Genomic DNA, 14704 nt, shown 5'->3' with positions numbered 1-14704 from the left:
TTAGTCAACAAGATATCTGTAAGATACAATAAATTCAATAATAAGTGTTATTCGATAAATAATCTTATTGGATTTTTCAAAAATTTTTAAAAAATTTTCTGGATTTTAATGGAGGCCGTATAAGATGATTTAAGGGGATATATCTATTGGGCCTAGAGAAAGTCTATTTGGTATAACCATTAAGAGGGAGTTGATTGAGGAATTAACTTAGAGTTTAATTAAATATAACCTAAGTATTTAAATCAAAACCTAACTCCTCTTTTCATCCTCATCCGATCCTTTCTCCTCTTCATTCTTCCCGATGACCTCCCTCAAGAGATTCGCCGCTCGCCCTCATTCACCACTCGCCCTTGTTCGCCGCCAACTACCATGGTCAACGTCTACCGTCATGAGCTCCGACCGCGAGATGCTGGTGTTTGGTGTTATCAGATGCTGCCCTAATTTGTCGATCCTCTCCGTGCCGCCACTGATCTCCATGGCTACCAGCACTAATCATAGCCACGATGGGGGAGGGGCCAGTCCCTTCACTCGATCCAAAGTTATGCCCTAGCTTTGGGTAACACCGCGTCGCCGCAGCCACTAGCCAGGTGAAAGTTGTCATCACCTTTCTTTGTTGTGGCCATGCTCATCCCAGTGATCAACGACACCGAGCCCTGATCCTCTCTATTGATTTGCCATCTCTTCTATCGATCGATCCACATCTGTAGCCATGCTCATCTCCAACTATGTTGAGTCCTCTTCATCAGATCTGAAGTGGAGAGTGTTATCTTCCTCATGGCTACATCCAGATGTCTTCTCCAAACTACTGTAGATCTGTAGATTGGAATAAGGTAAGATCTGTTCAGTTTCAGATTGATACAGATATGAATTCATTTCTGTATTAGCTTGATTAACTAATTGATGAAAAGGAGATGTATTTGGAATTGGAATTTTAGTGGATTAAGCTATGCTTAGTTGTAAATCATGGATTGATTTGAATATTGTAACCGGTTTGTTGATGTGTGGTTGATGGAGGTTTGATTTCAGATTTCCTATGGTGGTTGGGTTATTTGGTAGTTAAGTTGAAGATGAATTGTTAATTGGAAATGCTGATTTTCAAATAGTGGAATGAAAGCAGGATTGATAGATGGGTTAATGGAATGTAGGAATTGATTTAGGTTGGATTAATGGATTACAGATTATGTTTGGATTTAGAAGGATTTATGATGAGATTTGATTAGCAATTGGTTAGTTAGAATTAAGGAGTTTAAGGGTGGTCTAAACATCTAGCTGGATTTGGATCATTAGGTGGAATTTAAATGTGGTTACCTAATCGAATTAGGATTAGGTTTTGGATTTAGCTAATTGTTCTACATGTGATTAGCAAAAACTGTATATCATATAATTTGCAGGATGTTGATTTGAGACGAGTGTCTCGATGAGGGGGTTCTTTAAGAGATGTGTTACATAAAGGTGGGTATTTCTTCCTTGGCCTCTTTAGTTCTTTGAACTTAGTGCATGATTATTTTTGATTGATGGATTAGGTTGTTTTACTTTAAATCTATCCGTATTATTATCCTTCTTGATACTTATGCTTGACTTTTGAGATGATCTATTTATATCACATACAGTCTTGATTTTTGAATATCTAGATTATGTTGTGTGTACACATATAGAGTGTGTATTGTAGGGGATATCTTGATGACCGAGTTAACATGTTGATTATGCATTTGATGTTGAGTAGGATTCTGACAAGGGTCGGGATGTGTGATTCTCAATTGGAGAAGACCGGATGTGCGATTTCGGTAGGTCAGGATGTGCAATTCCTGATTGGAGAAGATCGGATGTGCAATTTTGATAGGTCGAGATAATTGATTCCCGAAGTCTGGATATGTGATTCTGGAAAGTAACTCTACACCTGGTAAGTAGAGGTAAGTCACTGGAGGAGAGACAGGATCTAATTCCTACAATGATTGTTATCTAATTCCTACCTTTAGGGAGCTTTTATAGTCTCCTAAAAAAACTTACCGTTGCTTGGAGGCACCTCCAAGGGGATCTAGGGTGCCTCCAATAGGATAAACTTTTATCCTCTTCTCAATGATAGCCTAACGATTACTATTCATCAGAGGCGCCTCCAAACTCCTATGAGGGCGCCTCTATCAAAGCATGAGGGCGCCTCTATCCTCCAAGCTTCTTTAGGGCATCCAGTTAACCTCTAATCAGTTAACTATTCTTGCACTTCCTTGGGTGATGCTCCGGTCATCCAGAGTTGAGCTTACCTAAACACAACTATAACCTTCTCCTTGAATAGACTTCCTCTCCAACTTCTCATCCCTCGAATGTCGTGTATATTCTTCTTGTCCACCGATGTACTCTTTCGTAACACCTTGTCCCTTGGATGCATCGAACCCATCAACTCACTTCCCGTGTCATCCTTCTTGCTAACCACATCTTCCGCTTGACTTCTTGGATTCCTTAAGAAGTTAGAATTGTTTTTGTCTTTGACTAGTTACCACTCACTCAAAGGTAGAATGATTATATTATGGAAGTTGATGAAGGCTATCTAAAATAGCTTAAATTGTGATTGTTTGAAGAATAATTTGGGTACTTTCTCATGTAGTCAATCTTTTTTTTAAAATAGTGAAACTATATAGAGTTTCACAAAATATTTGATCTTACCAAGATCCCAAGTTGGTCATTTTTACACACATTATATAGAAAACTTAGTTCTTTACTTCAATTTAGTTGTCACCATCAGTTTGAGAAATATCTCAAGAAACTTAGTTGATAAAAATCTTTGTCAATATAATTTTTTTTGTTAACTGATGCTAAATTTGTTTACTCATTCAAATCAAATAACCATTTAGACTCTTTGAGGTGGCGTATGTTTGCAATTCAACTACTTTCTTGATCCAAGTTTTTTCTATCACTCAAAACATTATCAGTAATGTCAAAAGACAACTAAAAAACTCATATATATATATATATATATATATATTAATAAGCGCATGAAAAATGATAAGTATAGAGATATTGTTTAATAAACAATGGAGTCTAATGCTTACACAGAAAGATTTTATTTGGATTCCATGTAGGAATTCTTTCCTTCAGTCATCATGGCAAACTCAAGCCTCAATTAAATTGACGTTCATAATTCTTTCAATAATTAATGAAAATACTTACAAGACAATGTTTTAAGAGAATTTGTATTTCATTTATCTTTAACTTGTGTCTTATTAGATAAAGATTCAAGGACAAATTATAGAATGATACTTTATATGTTTCCCGTTTGGTATGATTTTTAATCTTTAAAATTATATTTATTAGGTTTGTATTTTCATTGTATAATTTACTTATACAAATTTATTGATCGTATTTGTAGGTGACAGGTACTTGGATTTTGCATATGATGGTTGAAGATGGTTGATAGTAAATTAGTTGAGTTTTTATTTTATAAGACTTTGTTAGCTTTAAAAATCAATGATTTGTTAGTATTTAGTTAGCATTGGATTCAATACTTTTACATTAGTATTGTATTTGTACTTTTGTGATGATGGGATGAATTGTGATGATATGGTGAATGAATTGGATATTTTGGATGTAAAATGTTTCTATTCTTATTGTGGTGAATTGTGATGATGGTTAAATTGTGATGATGTATAACTTTTTCTATTATGTGATGAATGTTTTGTATTCTTAATAAATATTAGTAATTTATTGTGGTGTATTCTAAATGTTTCTATTTAATGCTTTTATAAAATATTATAATTGATATTTAATAATGTCATTATAGATTATATAAGATGACAGTTTAAAACTCTTATAAATTATCATTACTAACATATTTTATTGTCCTTATATAAAAATTTATAACATTTATAATTGCCAATATAAATTAGTTTAGGTGACATTTATATTTGTCCTTATTTAGATAATAAAAAGGTATGCATAAATGTCCAGGAAATATTTTTTTCGTGACATTTTTTATTGTCATTATATTCCTATAATTAAGACACTTTTAAAGTTAGTATAAATATTTTATAATGACATTATACAAATGTCAGGAATACTAGAGGGTCTATGCTAACACCGCATTTCAATACATTTTTTGATGGTGTCACCATAATTTTAGTGTCACTAAAATTATACTATAAGGACATTTATGTGTGTCCTTTAAACCTTTAAACCTTGAAATTATTTTACAAAAGTTAGATTTCAAAACATGTTATAAATTTTTGAAAACTTTAAAAATTAAGTGGAATTGTTTTAACACTAAATTGCTCCCTACAATAAATGTGCAAGTTTTTATGCTGATACTCACTTATGTTTCAATACTTTGGTATACTTACTTGCATATTTTTTGATGAATGTCAAAGGGGGAGGGTAAGGGTTGAGTTAAGTAATAAAAAGAAAAAGTTGAAAATCCTTAACCCTAAAATGATTAAGAAAATAAAAAACAACAATTAATCTTTCTCAATTAATTTTATCTTAAATCAGTTATTATTATTGCATATCTTTTCCTAACTCTAACCTACATTATCATTGTATCAAAAAGGGAGAGATTGTTAGTACAATTTGCACTGACGGTCTAACTTAGGTTTTGATGAATGACAAGTGAGTTAAGTTAGATGTTGTTATAGTCTAACCTTATTATCAAGTGTGTAAAGTTGGCTAAACCCAGTCAAGATGTTTGATTCCTGATTGGTTGAAGACCGGATGTGTGATTCTAGCAAGTCGGGATGTTCGATTCCCGACAGGTTGAAGTCTAGATGTGGGATTCTGGCAAGGGTTGGGATGTGCGATTCCCGATTGGAGAAGACCGGATGTGCGATTCCGGTAGGTTGGGATATTTGATTCCTGAAGTCTGGATGTGTGATTCTGTAAGGTAACTCTTCACCTGATAAGTAGAGGTAAGACACTAGAGGGGAGTGACTAAGTAAGGATTGTCTCCGTTCAAAGGGACAGTAGACGTCGGTCCAATTTAGGTCCATTTTGAAAACCTAAATCGAGACCCTGATTAGATCCTGGTTTCGGGGAGACAAGATCTAATTACTACTTCTTATTATTATTATGCTAACATTGTCTTGCAGGTTATTGGACTAACACTTTTTGCAGGGTAAAAGAAGCACAAAAGATCTCAGGTGAATAGTGCCTGAGGCACCTTCCATGGTATGGATAGCGTCTTTGCACTGTTCATGGAAGGCGCCTTCAGTGCCATGGAAAGCGCCTTCCACACAGGATAAAATTTAGACTTCTTCGCAGATAAGGAGCAAGAAGTTCGGGATCAAACTTCGCATGTTGGAGGTGCTTTCAAGGCTATGGAAGACGCCTTCCACACCCTTTATAAGGGTATATCGACCAAGCCTCAAGCATCAACTTCTATACGAGCTTCTACACATCTGATTGGCTTTTCGACTACTCCGGCTTGTTGCTGCGACTCTACTATGTCCGACTGTCGCCGAGAAGCCACCCAAACACCGAGCTTGAGCCAACCAACTACAAACAAGTGTTTGGTAAAAAGTTAATTACTGTACTTACTTTCTGTAAACGGGAAGTGTAGTGTGTTACACTTCTCAAACTTCCTTTGTATTCGATTACTCTTCTGACAATTCCGAAAGAGGATTTAGTGGATTGCCTGTCGATAAGTTCACAGGACCTGAGTCTTGGAGTAAGAGTCGTCGAAGGCTCTGAACCAAGTAAATCATTGTGTTTGTGTCTTTTTCATTTATGTCTATTTCTTTTTCCGTTGTGTACTCTTGTTTTAAATTGAAAAAGATGAGTTTTTTAAAACCACGCGATTTACCCCTTCTCACGTATATCTCGATCCAACAGTAAGTGCCAATTCGTTTAACATCTTAAGTGGTAGTATGCTTAGGAGGTAGAATTCTACCTTAGCATTTGTCATGAATTCAGTTTGTTGCTTTTTATTCTAGTGATGCTTTTCCTTTTCTTCTCCATTCTCATCCATAGGCACTTCAAAATCATATTTCATAGTTAGTAAAATATCGAAATCAATTTTAAAGTATACATCCAATTTTTTCTTCCATAGTATGAACTCTCTCTCGAATTTTGGTGGATAGATACTAGATCTGGCCATCGTCTTCTTTCTTTGGTAGGTGGTTAGTCCTTCTGAAATGGTCCAGGCCCTGATACAAATTGTAGGTCCCAGTGCAGCCGACTAGAAAAGGGTGAATAGCTCTAAAATTAAAAACACACTTTCTTTTATTTTCTATTTAGCAAAGACAAACATGTTAAATAGTTAGTAATAAAAGCATATAATAAAGAAGAGGCAAAAAAGATTTACTTAGTTGCAACCTAAATAGTTGTTAATCCAAGACAGTTGAAAGCTCCAATAAGAAAAACCTCCTTTGTGTAGGCAGGGTAGCCTCTTATAGACTTTGAACGCTAAAAAAAAACTAGGAAAGTTAATACAATGATTGTTGTCTAATTCCTACCTTTAGGGAGCTTTTATAGTCTCCTAAAAAACGTTACCGTTGCTTGGAGGCACCTCCAAGGGGATCTAGGGTGCCTCCAAGAGGATAAACTTTTATCCTCTTCTCAATGATAGCCTAACGATTACTATTCATCAGAGGCGCCTCCAAACTCCTATGAGGGCGCCTCTATCAAAGTATGAGGGCACCTCTATCCTCCAAGCTTCTTTAGGGCATCCAGTTAACCTCTAATCAGTTAACTATTCTTGCACTTCCTTGGGTGATGCTCCTGTCATCCAGAGTTGAGCTTACCTAAACACAACTATAACCTTCTCCTCGAATAGACTTCCTCTCCAACTTCTCATCCCTCGAATGTCGTGTATGTTCTTCTTGTCCACCGATGAACTCTTCCGTAACACCTTATCCCTTGGATGCATCGAACCCATCAACTCGCTTCCCGTGTCATCCTTCTTGCTAGCCACATCTTCCGCTTGACTTCTTGGATTCCTAAGTTCCTATACACTCAGACATAAGACATCAAAACCGCAGGACCTAACTTAATATGGTTGACCACATCAAAACTAACCCAGCGTACTTACACATTGTTGCTAAACTACAAGCCCAACAACTTCTGGGATGCACTAAAATAACCTCGCTCTAAGTGATAGTCCTTTAAAGCGGAAGGTGGGTCAATTCTCACTGCCACCGAGTCATCCAAGATATGGGGCCCGGGGGTTTGACAAAGAAAAACTTAGATTTATACCCCTTGTGTGATGAAGGAAGTTCCTTAATATGGTTAATCCCAACTCGGGATAGAAAGAAAAAGACCCCATCTTCTATCTTCTTCGGGTAAAATAAGAAATGAAAGATACAATGGGGAAAGTGGAATATGATACAAGCGGAAGAGGATCATTACCCCAGTTAAGATGCAGAAGGAATTGGGACCAAGCTACGATAATGGAATACAAAAATATTGTGATACTTCGATTAAAAAAACTGGGATAGGGAGACACAACCCACTCAACATATTTCGGAAGAAGGTCACAAAACCCGAAAGAGGACGGTTTGGCTGGTCATTACCATTCGAAAGCCCTAATAGATGGCCTACTGGAATCCCATAAGTAGTTCTTAATCAGTCCAAGGACACATTAGTAAAGCTTGACGTAGTGGATCTATATCAAAGGATAGAAGAAGATTCCCCGACCATGGAGTACATTTCTAGACTACTAAAGACTAGTGAAAAGAAGAATTTTAAGGATAAACTAAACAACTTACTAGGTTGGAAGGAGAGCTCAGAAATGAAGAAGAGGAAGGAGGGCAAAAGTAGAATCAGCGATTATGCACAAGGACATTTTTATCTGATCTAATATAGCCCGACTCATTTAATAGAGACTGTTAGATCTCTGCTGTTATATGAGCGAAATAAATTTTCAGCTATAAGATCAAGCGCATGGAATAAATTAAATCCAAGTAATGTAAAAGACACTTAGTCTTCTCCACTATAGATCACATCATATTAATATGATGCAACCTCAGAGACACACTGCTACATTCTGGACTCGATAATCAAGGTGGATGACACAGACGATATGTTTAAAAGGAGTGGCTGCATTTAAAAACATAATGACATAGGCGCCTCTAACTCCTTAGCACCCCGACTTCTGGGGTGCCCCTAAATCCTTGGCACTTCATCCTTTTAGACACTAACTTTTTGATGCTTACACTAACTTCTTGATGCTTACGTAGAATTTTAGATTATTTTAGGAAAATGACAACAATTATACAAATCTTGAATTATTTCAGGATTATTTCAGAAAAAGATAGCGGTGTGAATAAGTCTGGAATTATTTAAGAAATTAAATAATGATAACACAAAGTTCAAAATATAATGAAAACATATGCTATCTTTTTATAAAAGGTAGCCCCTTCCTGCTTTTCAGTTACATGCACATATATTCATCTAAATCTTAATATTACTTTTCTTCTTCTTCATTTTCTAACTTGAGTGTCTGAGTGACTACACCAGGAATCACCAGTCATCATTCTAACTCTTTTTTATTGTTGCCTATGTCCATGCTTACAGAATCATATTATCATCCTCGTTGTCATTTAGTGATTGGCGATCGAATTGACATCAAAGTCAGTTCACCGATGATTCACTCGTCGACGTCTGCATGCAGGATCACATCTAATATTGTTTAATATTTTTGCAGCAAATTTAGCACATTCTCAACATATTGCTCAATATTTATGATAGATTACACGAGAGGCAGATTACACGATATCCTAGTCATAAATTGGTTCAACAATAAACACCTGACGATAAGTAAAATTTATTACACTTTTGAATGAGTAATCCATCATATATCACAAACTTACTTTAGAGAAGCTCAAATGAAATGTTTTAAGAGAAGCACAAACTTAGAACATTTGTTGACAGATTACAATCCACATCCAGGATTTTTTTATTCTACAAGAAAATTCCACAGATAACAAATTAAAAGTTTACAGTTTGGCAATCACATATCTTAAGAACGCATGACAAAGGATGGAATTCCAATTTTTTGAAAGTTCCTATGATGCTATGATGAGACATAGAATCAAGGTGAATCCTCCTCCCTCAAAGCTTTTGACGAATAGAAAGCTGCATACGCCAAAATATTTGATCAGATAAATGCTCAATAAGTAAAGTTAAATGCAAAGATTGACTAAATCCAAAAAAAAAAATCACCAAAGAACAAGGCCAAGCAATCAATGATCCCTTAGCATGTCCTATAGTCTTGAGGCCACCATAAGGTCTGATTAAGTGCTCAGCGTTATCCATTGGAGTTCCTAGGCGTATTCCTGCCCAATTAGGACCAATCTCATATCCCCCCACTCTAGCATTTGAATCAAGGGTTTGAACAACTCCAGCTCCCACAATTTTATCTGCATCATTCACACTCTTCAGAGACACTTCAGCTCCAACCTGCACTTTCAGGAAAAAGAAGATCAGGATCGTGAAGCAATATATTTTCAGACATTAAAGTGAAATATACCTTGAGACATGAATTTTCGTCTTCAATTTGATATTGGAGAGGGTCACTGCTTCCCTCTTCCTTCATGGCATAAACAAGCAGCCATGAGAAAGATATTAAATTCTAGTTCTGGCATTTAGACAGTCGAAAATTTTCTAGTAAATGAAATCACTCACTCTCTCTTTTTCCCGTAATAGTAAATAAAGCCTAAATGCTACACTGTTTGATGCATCTAAATGACTATATATGGATTTGGAGTACCTTTGTGAGATTTTGTTGATCTGGTATTACGCCACTGGTCCTGGGGAAGATGTCCAATGTCCTTGATCCATGAATGCCATCGTCATAGCAGATATCAGGGATGTGCTCTACCTTGCTTCTCTGATCTCTATTAATCGCATTGAGGAAGGAGGGGTTGCACTCAGAAAAGTGCAGCTTCTGGAGGGACTTCAAGAATTCAATACCTGTTGGGATCGTCGTCAGTTGCAACAGGCCTTCCATGATTAAGAATTGCAAATTCCTCAGGGACCCTTGATATATTGTTATCTTTCCGAGGTTTGGCAAATGAAGCAAATGAAGTTCTTTGAGATTAGGGAACCAGGTGTTGCGAAAGATTAGCGTCACGCCGTCATATGCCTTCTGCAGATAGAGCACAGTCAAATTCTGAAGTTGATAAAGTGCAGGAAGAGGATCTCTTTGCAGTCGACTCCAGCTCAAACGCAACACCCGTAGATTGTCACTGAGAGAGATGAAAGTTTGGGACAGCTGCACGTAGTTATCCTTGAGTAATGATTGGGGAGCATCGATCAATTCTAATTCCACCAGCTTGCCTTGTAGATAGAACACACGAACATTCTTCATAAAGAGACCGAATTCCTTCAAATTGAGCTCCTCATTCTCGTCGCAGGCAGCAATGGACAACTTATACAGGAAAGGCATCTGCGATATCGAGAAGCGCAGTTGTGAGCAGTGGACTGATCTCACCTTGGATATGATGAGCACTCTGATGTTGGTCAGATTCTGAAGCTGCCGAACGGACTCATCATCAGCTTCGAGGTCAAATTGTTGCAGTCTTGTAAGATTCTGTAGGCCCTTGGGAACCTTCACATGTCTAATGGAATGGAATTCTCGACGGCTCGGATCTTCCAGCCCGCTAGCAAACAAGTGCAGCAGATTCTTCAATAGGGTTATTCCTTTAGGCAGCTTCACGATTCGAGTATAACGGGCATCAATTGTTTGCAGATTCTGAAGCTTCCTTATGGTCTCCGGAAGCTCTGTGACCCTGGTCCCCCTCAAGCCCAAATAGTGCAGGTTGAATAGCTCTGTCAGTCCATCAGGAACTCTGTCGATGTTTGCATTTTCCAGATCTATTACCCTCATATATTTTGCTTTTGTTGATATGGTGTGCAGTAAGTAATAGCAAGCAGAAAAATTGTGCTTGTATATAAGTAAAGACCTGGTGCGAGAGAAATCCATCTTAAACAACACGCTGTTTTTGGTGAAGTCATGCACTGACAATCTACGAGCTTCATCTCTCAACTTTGGTGCTTCTGATTCATTCCACACCATGCTAAATTTTTCTTTTCTGGCCGCTGAAAGACTTATTTTACGGAAAAGATTACTCATCCCACATCTCCTCACACTTCCATCGTTATTCTTCTCCACAACCCTCAGCAAGGAACGGTAGATGAGTTCGTTAAGGATATTTTCTGCAACTTCCTCTTTTGTTTGTTTATCCTCGTCTTGGACGAAGTTTTCGGCTACCCAAAGTCGAATCAACTTCTTCCTCTTTATGCCTGCATCCAACTGGAACATACTACAATACAAGAAGCAGTTTTTCAAATTGGTCGGCAGATATTCGTAGCAAAGACTCAAGACTTGGTTCACATCATCGGCATTGCTAGATTTGGGCTGCTGCTTGAGTTTACAGTGAATACGTTCTAATTCCTCAGTTTCTTTGTTTGTAAGTATCCATAGTCTGGCAACGGCCACAATAGCCAGAGGCAGGCCTTGACAATAATCTAAGATTTCCCTCAAATTCTCAGAAGCAGCAAGATCATGTATATCCGCCTGTCTCTTGAAAAGCTCAAATGATTCGTCCATATTCAGTTCGTCCAGCTTAATAGGCATAACGTCATTTACTTGAGCAGCCACCTCAACTTCAAGTAAGCATGTCGTAATAACTATCCTGCTTCCTCGAGTATTATCAATAAGAAGTCTTTGAACATCCAAAATTAGTTGCAGATTCAGAACGTCATCAAGAATAAGCAAGTAAGTTGTCTCTTGCAGAAGGTTATTAACCTTGTATAGCAAATTAATCAGATCCAGTACATCATAATTCTCTTCTTCTTTTGCAGACAATTCTTTAAGAATTCTTGTCAGTAATTCTTTCATTCCACAAGACTTTGAAAGGGTAATCCAAATTTTGCAATCAAAACGAGAGGCAATTTCCTTACTTCTATAAATATCATCAACCATGGTGGTCTTGCCAACACCTCCACGTCCCAGAACTGTTATCAAGTAGCAATTAGATTCTCCATCTACTAACCACCCCCTCAGAATCTCTTTCTTTTGTCTGTGAATGGTCTTGTCATCCTTGAAATTCTCAAGCAAGTCTGATGGATCGATACGAAGTCTTCTAGTGTTTAGTCTGGGAGAACAACCACCATCTTCGGATAAGAATTTCTTAATATCATATCGTTCTTTCATTGCGTCGAGATGAAGTAGGTCGCCTTCTATTTCTTCCAAATTAGACGATATCCTCTGCAAGATCTTAGTCTTTCTGGTATGACCCCCGACATGGTAAGTGAAGACCTCAGATCTATTCAAGATTTGGGATTGCTTTTCCGCAGTAAGATACAAAAACTCATCGATGACATCTTCCAAATTGTTCTCGATCTCCCTTGCTAGTCGTAACCAAGATTCCATGACGGTATTATGTTTTTGCACATCGATATTACTCAAAAATGTGTGTATATGCTCAAACTCACTGCTAATACGTCTCATCCGACTCGCAACATCAGCAAACGGCATCAGTTGTCCATCTTCAGGAGCTGATATAATGACAGTTAGAGCTTCCGTGTCAGAGCTAGAATAACCCTTCCGATCAGAACTTCCATATATATACTTGTTCTTTAGCTGTTCTTTATTAATTTGGAGAACTGGAACTCGATGTGCCTAATATTCAAACAGGGCAGGTTAGTTACAGACGAGGCTAATCAACAGATGAGATAATAAGTAAAACAATTAACCAAATAGCAGGAGGTATATTGGTGGTATAAATGGGTTTAGATCTACAATGTAATTTAAACATGGATAGTCTTTTTTTTTTTTTCTTGCATGACAAGATGTTCGTGAATTTTTATGGAACAAAATGATAGAAATACAAAGGAAAGACCTTGCGATGATCGAGTCTCTAGAAGGTGACTACGCTCACTTCTAGGGAAGAAGATTAACGTTCCGTCAATTCATTTCAGGGCCAACCGAAGATTAATCACATATGACTATTAATTTTTGGAATAGTAACTAATGTATTAGGGAGGTATTTTACCTCGGCTTCACTAAGATTCAAATTCCAAATTTCATGCGTTAACCACCAGACCATTTTGAAGAATGACCAAGTTATGATCAATGTGACAAAAGACGATTCGCTCGCCCCCAGCGCCACCGCTACACTACAAGAAAAAGTAAAAGCGTTGTCTATGTACCTAAAAAAATATTGTTAAAAGTACTATTGTTAAAAGCCCACTCAACGACAATGCTTTAAAAGTGTTATCATTTGTAGCAAAGACAACGGTTTTACAACGCTTTAAAAGCGTTGTCATTTTTTTTGTAAAAATAATATTATTGCAATGTTTTAAAAGTGTTGTTGTTTTTTTTTTACAAAAAACAACACTTTTGCAACGCTTTAAAAGCGTTGTTTTTTTTAAATACAAAAAAAATCTATTTACAAAATCATTGTTTTTATATTTACAAAATTATTAATTTTCTTTTACTATGTTGATATTCGAATTTAACATATAATAGCAGAAAATCAGTTCGGCTAATGATTTCAAACTCATATCAAAATAATAGACTTCAACTACAAAATAGATATTAGTATTTACAGGAGAATTCAACTACAAAATAGAATTCAACTAATGATTTTAAAAATTAAATAGTTTTGTTTCAAAATAGATAGTGATATTTAAATTTAAAATAAAAGAACAAAAAATAGCTAGCCGGTCTTGAAGGCAATAATCTACTTTATTCTATTAGCTACACTCAAAATGGATTATCTGAGACTAAGACAAAATACTTACCACTATGTATCTACCATATAAAATAATACCATCAATATTATGTAAAAAAGAATTAGGGGAGGGATAGATTTTTATATTTTTAATATGGCATGATTCTGTAAAAAAAAAAAAATCATATAAAACTAAACTAATCGAAGAAGTCAAAGCTCGAGTTATGGCTGGAATTGCAACAGAAAATGGCCAACCATGCAGCCCAAATATTTAATCAGGAATCCCAATTAGGTTAACTAGATAAATAAGAGTCCAAGGAAATGTAATGAGCTTCAACGCCTTTCAGAGTTAAGTTGGATAAAGGGCAGAATATCCAAAGGGCAGAATGCAGCCCCTATAAATAGTGGTTGTTTTGGCCAGGTAGAGGCTAATTTTAGCTTCTATTAGTGAGGTTCTTATTTTGTTGGCTCTTGAATAGAACTTGAAACTTATCAAGGCATTCCTTGTTACGTTCATCGGCTCATCAACCTCTTCCCCTTATTGATTGTGGCACCATCTATCCAATACCGACCGTTCCAACTTTCAAACTAGTTGTGAGTTGCTAATTCCTCGTTGTTTCTTTTGATTTTTAATCGGACGTGATCAAAATTCATTTTTTTATTTCTCTCTTTTATCTATATGTAACATTTTTCTCTCTCCTACTTATAAATTACTCTTCTCTCTCCTGCATATAAGGTGGTATTAGTTATACAAATCAGCATCAAGGCGATGCTAGTTTATGACCAACACCAACAGTGGTTCTGGTCTTTAAAGATCAACACCATATTGGTGTTGATTTCAAATCAACGTTGATGCTGGTCTTTAAAGACCAACACTACATTGGTTGGTTGGTGCTGGTTTCAAACCAATGTTGGTGTTGGTCTTTAGAGACCAACACCATGTTGGTGCTAGTCTTTAAAGATCAACACCATGTTGATAATGGCTAGTGTTGGTTTCAAACTAGTGATGGTGCTGGTTGGTATGGTGCTGGTTTCAAACCAGCACC

The 14704-nt window shown here is 36.6% G+C and overlaps 1 protein-coding gene and 1 long non-coding RNA gene across 3 annotated transcripts; one reads left to right on the top strand and one right to left on the bottom strand.

Annotated features, from left to right (window-relative positions):
* Positions 1-270: 270 nt before the first annotated feature.
* LOC121980872 lies at positions 271-3626 on the top strand. 2 transcript variants are annotated; one of them, XR_006111670.1, is made up of 2 exons: positions 271-587; positions 3362-3626. It is a non-coding gene; the product is annotated as an uncharacterized LOC121980872 (long non-coding RNA). The 2 variants fall into 2 exon arrangements; XR_006111671.1 differs by having other exon boundaries at positions 271-830.
* A 5404-nt stretch (positions 3627-9030) lies between these two features.
* LOC121979758 (disease resistance protein RPM1-like) lies at positions 9031-12460 on the bottom strand. Its single transcript, XM_042531751.1, has 3 exons — positions 9689-12460; positions 9142-9378; positions 9031-9054 (listed from the first exon to the last, which is right to left on the bottom strand). The coding sequence occupies exons 1-3, from the start codon at positions 12458-12460 to the stop codon at positions 9031-9033; spliced, it is 3033 nt and encodes a 1010-aa protein (XP_042387685.1).
* Positions 12461-14704: the final 2244 nt, after the last annotated feature.

Source organism: Zingiber officinale, chromosome 5A (assembly GCF_018446385.1).
Source record: "Zingiber officinale cultivar Zhangliang chromosome 5A, Zo_v1.1, whole genome shotgun sequence".
Classification (NCBI taxonomy): Eukaryota; Viridiplantae; Streptophyta; class Magnoliopsida; order Zingiberales; family Zingiberaceae; genus Zingiber; species Zingiber officinale.
Note: the sequence above shows the minus strand (reverse complement) of the source record. Positions and strands in the feature narration are given on the sequence as shown.

Coding starts and splice junctions, on each gene's coding strand:
- LOC121979758 (XM_042531751.1), bottom strand. CDS start 12,460: ATGCCGTTTGCTGATGTTGCGAGTCGGATGAGACGTATTAGCAGTGAG. Junction 9,379..9,688: donor ATCAACAAAATCTCACAAAG/GTACTCCAAATC, acceptor CTGAAAGTGCAG/GTTGGAGCTGAAGTGTCTCT. Junction 9,055..9,141: donor TTGCTTGGCCTTGTTCTTTG/GTGATTTTTTTT, acceptor TGGCGTATGCAG/CTTTCTATTCGTCAAAAGCT.